This window comes from Drosophila eugracilis, unplaced genomic scaffold (genome assembly GCF_018153835.1).
Source record: "Drosophila eugracilis isolate 14026-0451.02 unplaced genomic scaffold, ASM1815383v1 contig_2152, whole genome shotgun sequence".
Lineage (NCBI taxonomy): Eukaryota > Metazoa > Arthropoda > Insecta > Diptera > Drosophilidae > Drosophila > Drosophila eugracilis.
Genome location: NW_024573036.1, coordinates 2,762,962 through 2,770,507, shown reverse-complemented (window position 1 = coordinate 2,770,507; position 7,546 = coordinate 2,762,962). Strand labels below are relative to the sequence as shown.

The 7,546-nt window shown below is 45.7% G+C and overlaps 1 protein-coding gene across 1 annotated transcript; it reads right to left on the bottom strand.

Annotated features, from left to right (window-relative positions):
* Window positions 1-1,795: 1,795 nt before the first annotated feature.
* LOC108111062 (centriolin) lies at window positions 1,796-7,278 on the bottom strand. Its single transcript, XM_017220391.2, is given in 7 exon segments — window positions 1,796-3,953; window positions 3,955-4,059; window positions 4,987-5,364; window positions 5,366-5,590; window positions 5,647-5,791; window positions 5,862-6,079; window positions 6,137-7,278. Coding segments are annotated over 7 exon segments (3,738 nt in total). The 5' UTR covers window positions 6,773-7,278; the 3' UTR covers window positions 1,796-1,922.
* Window positions 7,279-7,546: the final 268 nt, after the last annotated feature.

Sequence of the window (7,546 nt, the reverse complement as noted above, 5' to 3'; positions counted from 1 at the left end):
CCATTTTTTCTACTTTTGGCGATAACAAAAATTCTTTGGTATTTTAATAAAAAAAAAAGCTTTGATTCGGCTGCTAATATATTAAGGGAGGCTTACCAGTTTTTTCAAGTGTACCTTGGGAGTCCTCTGTTCGGCTCTTATTTGGATTTTGGAGTGGAGCTCCGCTTCCTCGGATCTCCGACATCCGCGCGAACTGCATAAATCTTGAAAGGCTCACTAAGCCCTACGAACGGGGAGTGGATCGGAATGGGAGTGGACTTGAGGTGGACTAACAAGCTGGAAAAACACTCTAGAGGCCTGGCATGCAGGCAAAGATTGCTTTTTCACAGCTTGTGGTACGTCCGGCAGTTTATTAATTTGACGTTTCCAGTTGCAGGCAAGCAGTATGCGAGATCATCTCCGCCAGAAACAGTGAGAGCAGTTAACGGTGCAACAATTTGTATACATTTTCAGCACCAGAGGGGCTTCATTTTTGGGCAGGAACGTGGTCGGAGACCCACCACAATTAGTCCAGAAATGGGACCTGATATTTGGGCGCCAGCTAATTAAGCCGACTCTCTACAGAGTCTGTTAAGCTGTCTGGGAAGCTCAAAAAGCTTTTTGAGCTGCAACACGTTTTTGATAATTCCAGCAGATGGCGGTAAAGCGGGGTTTCCTCTTATACGCTGTAAAGTATGCTCGTGCTTAGGGGTTCTCATGCAGGTTGGAAGTTCTTAACAGGTTCAAGGTAAGGGGTTAGTCCTGAGCGTTCAAATTTTGGTATCAACCGGCTTAAGAAGCACATGCATCAAACCGAATCAAACCTATCAATATAATACTTCTTTTCAGCGATTCAATAGCTTAATATCTTTTGACATACGCATATCAATACAATCTTAACATTTTGTGTCTCTGTTAATTTACCCCTGCAAACTTTCTGCCATTCAACATTTCAAAAGAACTGGGTCAGCTGGAAAAGTTGCCCCATCCAACAGTCATTAATAGCATATGAGTGTTTTAACAGCTCTGTTAAGAAGCAGCCACCCCTTCATAACATAACATAACGACTGGAAGTGTTCATTTTCGCCAGGGGTAGATAGTGAACTCTTAACAGCTCTCTGGCTAACAGGGCCTTGCAGTCATACATACATTGAAATGTACATATATGGTGAGGCAGATTGAGAACTTCCCACTGTTGACAGTTTGCTGTTGGGCGGAAGACAGCGGATAAGTTAATGTACAATCTCTGTTCGCTTTAAAAGCATATGAGGCGATGTTGTCTTTATGCCTGAACAGAGTCGCCTACCCAGACTGTGCCAGCCACCACCCACCACCCACCAATTGCTGTTTACACGCCTTGAGATGAGGGGGAAAGGCATTTGCATAAAGCAGCCATGTCGGGGATATGGCGGAGTCGGATGACGATGGCGATGTCGCCGACTTGTTAGCGGACGCTGGCATTTTTACTTGCATATGCAGAGATAATGCGTCGCCCATTGCCACCCAATGGCCACGTCCTTGCCGCCTACTTCTCGCCCCTTTCCCGCACACACACACGTTAGTGGCAGCTTCCGTGCTCCTTGCTCAGTATTCTGTATTCCATGCAATGTCATGGCTGCGTGCGTGGCTAAGAGAGCACATAAGTCCTCCGGAAAGACGAACCAGTTCTTATCCGCTTTTGTGGGTGAAGGATATGGTAAGCGAGAGGAGGCACGGGATGCGTACACATTCCGATTAGTAATATATGTGTCAAATTTTGTTCTATGAGGGAGATAATGATTCTTGGGTATACAAAAATTTAAAAGAGATTTATAAATTTAAATGGACATCAAAAAATATATATTTATTTTTCGTTAATTTTTACAATTAACAAGAGCTTTGAGTGGACTTAGTAGTTTTATCAGCAAGTTATTTTAGTCGTATTTAAATGTAGTGAACATCTTTCAGTGTTCGTCATCCATATGATTCCGCTCCTGCAGCTGCTCTTCGGCCTCGTCTTCGGTCTTCAGGTCTTTAACTTCTTCTCCCTGGACTTGATCTTCTTGATTTAACGTCTCAGGGTCCCTTTGAATACCCTCCTTACTTTCTGTTTTACTATTAATTTTAAATTCGACAGTCTCATTATCCTGAGCTTTTGTTGGAAAGGGCAATGCCCTGAGTCTCTCGACCATATTCTCAAGGGATTCGGGTTCCTCCTTTTCGGCAGCTTCCTTTCCAGAAGACCTTTTCTTGGCCGCATCGTCTTGACGAGTCGCAGCACACAACTGAGATTGTGGTCTGCTCGTTGTCTTCATGGTCTTGGGAATGGCTCCCGTGGATTGTTGCTTCAACGCCAACTGACTAGGGGTAGTGGTGACTGTTGCACAACAAGCAGCTCCTTCCACATTCTCCTCTAGTTCCCGGACAATCCTAGAGCTGGCTATGGAATTTCCTGAGCTCGTTGCCTCTTCAGTGGGCACCGCTTGTTCTACAAGTTCGGCTTCCTGCCGCCGAATAGCTTCCCTCTCCGCAATCCTGTTAATCATAGCTGTTCCCCTCTCGGACGTGGAGCTCAACCGGGCTATCAGTTCATTTCCCTGAGCCTCTAGCAAACGGAGACGTTCGGCTCTACTGGCCGAAACTCGTTCAATATCCTCCAATCGTTGTTCAACAGTTTGCGAGATGCTAGCAGAGTTTTGGGCCTGCTCCTGCTGATGATTTTGAGAGTGGTGTTCATGTAGAGTATCCAATTTAGTAGACATGTTTTCTCCACGTTCTGCGTTTCGGGAGAGTTGCGATATTAACTGCCGACTCTCCTGCTCCAAACGCTGAATCCTCGCAGATCTTCTGGCTGTGTACTCCTCTTCCTCAGCAGTTAGCGGAGATGGACCTGGAGTGGATTCAGTTTTGGATACAGGAGCCACAACTTCCTCCTCTGTATTACTTTCAAAGCTTGCCTCACGACTCGGTGCTCTTCTTATTCTGTCTAAAGATTTTTTGAGGTAGTGTCCTCGGTCAGCAGTCCTTTTAATCCTTGACATCAATTGGCGCGACTCCTCCTCAAGACGTCCTAAACGCTCGGATCTTTTTCTGGTGTACTCTTCCTCCCGAGGAGTAAGGCTTCCGTTGGCCGGTGCCGAACTGGCCCTGGTCATTCGCTCCATATGCTTTCTATTAATGAATTCCTCCAAAGGCACAGCATGCTGAGCGGGTGCAATATCATCCTGAAACTGGCATAACTGAATCTCGAGGCGCTCGCGATTACCAGAGGTTTCGAGGACTTGTTGAATGAGGTTTTTGCACTGCTCTTCAAGCTTCTGGATGCGACTGGCTGTGCCTGAAGTTTCGCTTGAGCCTGCATGACTTCTTTGTCTGCTCCTGGAACTATGTGGAGTACCACCATGTGCTCCTGCCTCTACGTTATCCTCGTCATCTTCTTGTTCTTCAGGATACGTAGCATCTTCCCTCCATCCGCATGTCGGTGGAGCACTGTTCCACCGCAGTACTATATCCTCGGTCTCTTCATCCTCGCCTGCGAAGCCTTGACGACCAGGTGACGTGCTCTGCATCCGCTTAATCTTGCGCGTATGCTCGAATTGATCTCTAAGAATTTTCCTACGACAGGCTGCCGATGAAGTGGGTGCCTCTTCGGGACATTCGCTACCCAAATCACCGCTTAAAACATCACGCTCCTCATCTGATTGAGGTCCAGAATCACTGTAACCACTCTCTGCTGAATGATTTGCATCCTCCAACTTTCTCCTGGCAAACTCCCTTCGCCATTCGTCACACTGTTCCTGGCTCTCATTGTTCTTAGCCCTGGCCAAAGCCCATTTTCGGCGACAGTACTCCAGCTCGTCCTTGAGTTCGCTGAGGAGACGCCTTTTCTGCTGCAATTGATAGCGCAGAATCTGCTCCTGGGTGTGGAGCTGGCGGTGCTGGCGCTGCATCTTGCCCACCAGGTGCCAGGTTTTCGTGAGCTCCAAACACACACCCGCTCAATCGCTTCTCCTGTTGGTTCAGACGGTAGTCCAGGTGACTGTTAAGTGTTTTCAGGCGGTTCGTCTCCTTCACCAGGGACTTCTTCTCCAGGATAAGGTCCTGTAATAGGGCAAAGAGATTAGTTTTTTACGTTACTTATGCTGTGGCTTATTTTGAAGTGCGAACTTTTAAAGTGCTTTATCAGGAGATGGCCGAACTTTTCACTGCATTAGTTTTAAAGGAAAGGAAGACTACCTTTAAATCTCACACATCTATGTACATTTTTTAAAAAATTACATTTCATTAAAACATTTTATATACAGTCTAAGCATTAGGTGTTCTATCATATCTATAATAAATCTAGAAACTTTAAAGCTAAAACGAATACGTAACCAGGCTCAAAACGTTATTGAAATAGCCCCTATTTAAGGGTATCTATGTGCAACATATTCTTTGCCAACGGCAACTGACCGATAAATTCAATTATGTGCACAACAACGGACTCGGTTGCCAGGACCTTGGTCCAAGGACCCACCCACTTTGCCCGATGCACTTCCACTTCCTTTCTACATCAATGCTCGGCAGGACGTCAGCAATAATGAAGCTGCTCGTGCCTGGCCGCTAGCTCAGCACTAGACTAAATAAAGCGCTTAAGTGAATAATGCAAAACTTTGAAACAGCCACAGACGGAGCTCCTGGAGAGGGATTCACGGGGGTGAATGGGTTGGAGCAGCCTGGCAGGCTGCACTTCATCAGCAAAGCGGATACGACAACTAACAAGCCCGATTGTCTGCAGCACTTCACAGAAGGAAGGAACAGCTGGGAGAGCTGCGACTGAACTGGAAAAATGTATATTTCCCAAAAAGAAATAATACTAATTTAAACTTTCTTAATGTTCGTTCAAAAATAAAATTAAACCCAGGTGAATTCACTATACCTATTTTCCTTTTCTCATTTGTCGTGGTTTATCTTCCATAGGAAAACTAATTTAACCATTACACTGATTGTTCTCAGTGTAGTAACTGGAACTTGGCAACTTAGGCTCACCTTCAGTTTGATGTAGGTCTTGCTGACGCTGAGCTCCGGCGGCTTGCGGTGGGACTCCCATTCGTCCTTTTCTGGAGCACACAATGCGGAGGATAGAGGGGCCGCACTTGAGGTCGCACTCCCACTGCAGGATGGAAGCTCCTCGAACTGCACGCGCTCTATTTTGTGGTGGCTCAAGAGCTCCATCAACACTTTCCAAACTTTTGGCAAGTTGCCAATGATTTCTTGGGCCGAGGCAACTTTTCCCATAATTTCGGGCTCGTGGCTCTTTAGTGGGCTAGCAGTGCCATCCACACCCAAACCCGAGCTCTCCTTCCGGTGTTTTTTGATGACTCCTTCCGATTGACAACTGTCCGTGGTGTCATTTGTTGGAATGGGCAGTGGGGCTGCGGCTCTTGCTTGATTCCTTAGCGTAGTCCCCGTGACCAGTTGCCTGCTCCACAAGGTCAAAGAGCAACTTTGGCAGAGTTGCTCCATCGCTGCAGTTTCCCTCCGCCTGGGTCATTTGATTAAGGAGTTGGCGGTTCTCCTCCAACATTTGATTGACACGATCAATGTTCATGTTGCTCTTGCCATTAAAACCCATGATCAGCTGGCTAAAGAGCTGTAAGAAGTTTTGATGTCAACCTAGGATTAGGATACTTTACAAGTTCCACTCACCAGGTTGACTGCTCCCACCTGCTCACTTAAAAGACGCTTTTCGAACTTGTGCTCGCTGCACTCCTCGCGCAGCTTTGCAAGCTCCTCATTAGCTGTCTCCACTTCCTTCAAAAGGGTCTGATTCCGCTCCTCGAAGTTTTTGGTTCTAGTTTAAAACGAAGGTGGAAAATGGCTTAAATAAACAAGGAAACTTTAACTTGGCTTCGGTAACTCACTTCTCCTGCTCGGCCGTAAGTTCATCTCTCTTGATCGATATCAAACGCTGCAGGTTCTCGTACTCGGCAGCGGCCACTCTCTGTCGCTCCTCATAAAGTTGCCTTAGCTGGCGGATATTTACCAGTTGGCGTTCGTACTCCTGGCGGAGATTATTCGACATGATCTTCATCTCACGCTCGCTGAAGGAGTTCTCTATTTGCGTTAGTTTCATTTTGAGCTAGGGAAAAAATTATTAATGTGCCACAAATTTTAAATTACAACATTACATGCTTACCTGAGCACATTGTTCCTCCTTGACACTTAGCATTTGCTTGCAGCAAGATATGACTTCCTTCAGGGTTCCCACCTGGCGTTGAACCACTTCCACTTCTCCACGCAAAGACAAATTCTCGGCTTGAGCCTGCTGCAACGCCAGTTGGGCACTGGCCAGCTCGATATTAGCATGACGACTTCTGGAGATGGGGTTCTCATCATCTGGATCAGATTCATGATTACTGAGAGTATCTGAGCTCTCATCTTGATAGACCTCAGCTTGGTCTTTTCTCAGACGTCGGTTTTCAGCTTTTTCCTTAGACAATTCTTTTTTAAGATTAACTATTTCTTCTCTAAGATCCTGAACAGCATTTTGACGAGCTTCTCTTTTTTGACGAAGCTCTTCTTTGAACTCCTCTAGGGTCTGTTCTTCTTGGGAAGAATCCTTCTCTTTGCGCTCCATTTTAGCTTCAACTTGTGTTTCCAGATTTATCTTTTCAACTTTTGGATTCTCTGAATTCTTTTCTGCGACCAAAGGGGCCTGTTCCAGAATCAGATTCTCGTGCTCAATGTTGTTCCACCAGGGCTCGTCATCGGCTGCCTGCTGCACCTGCATCTGCGTGTCATCTGCAGAGGGTGTGGACTCGGCATTTCCCATTTTCCCCAAGAGAACAAAGGCGAACGAGCTGTGGTATGCGGCTGTGATGATCTGTTTACCGATGGTCTTCGCCTGGCAAACGTTAATTTTACGATTCGCTTTAATGCGACTTTTCTTCTAGAGAAAGAATCTTTGTCGGCACAAAGAAACCCCGATAATCCAATGGTCCACCGATCCACCAATCCACAGATCGCTTCCAATTGATATGGCACCAACACAGGGCAGGGAAAATACCAACAGATATCGCTGTCTATATCTGTGCCCGACGATCACACACGAGCTTTTCGATTTCGCAATTTTCTATTGACTTTCACTTTTAACCAAGGATGTTAGAAAAAATTATGTCGCTATACTAGGTAACTGGCAGCTTTCACTTCAGAAATAACAAAAAGTAACCAAAGTAATTATCTAGTATACATATGAAAAATTTCTATATGTATTCGTGAGGTAGGAAAATTTTTTGATTCTAATTTCTATCCGTTCGACGGTCGAACACAACTTTTTGGTTGGCCAGCTCGGGAAAAACTGAGAAAACATCGAATAGATTCAGCTATTTTTAACCCACTATGGTCTCTCCTGTCTGCACACAATTCGGCTTCTCCCAGCCAGAATTCTCACATAAAATGCTTTGTTTGTGAATTAGAGAACGTTGTTTCTAAAGGGCCTAGGAATTGCAGAGAGAATAGGGAGACTCACTAGAAGCCCGTTATCCGGATTTCTTAATTTTTCTCGTTACCCATATGCACTTTTTAATTAGGAGAACGTGTCACACGA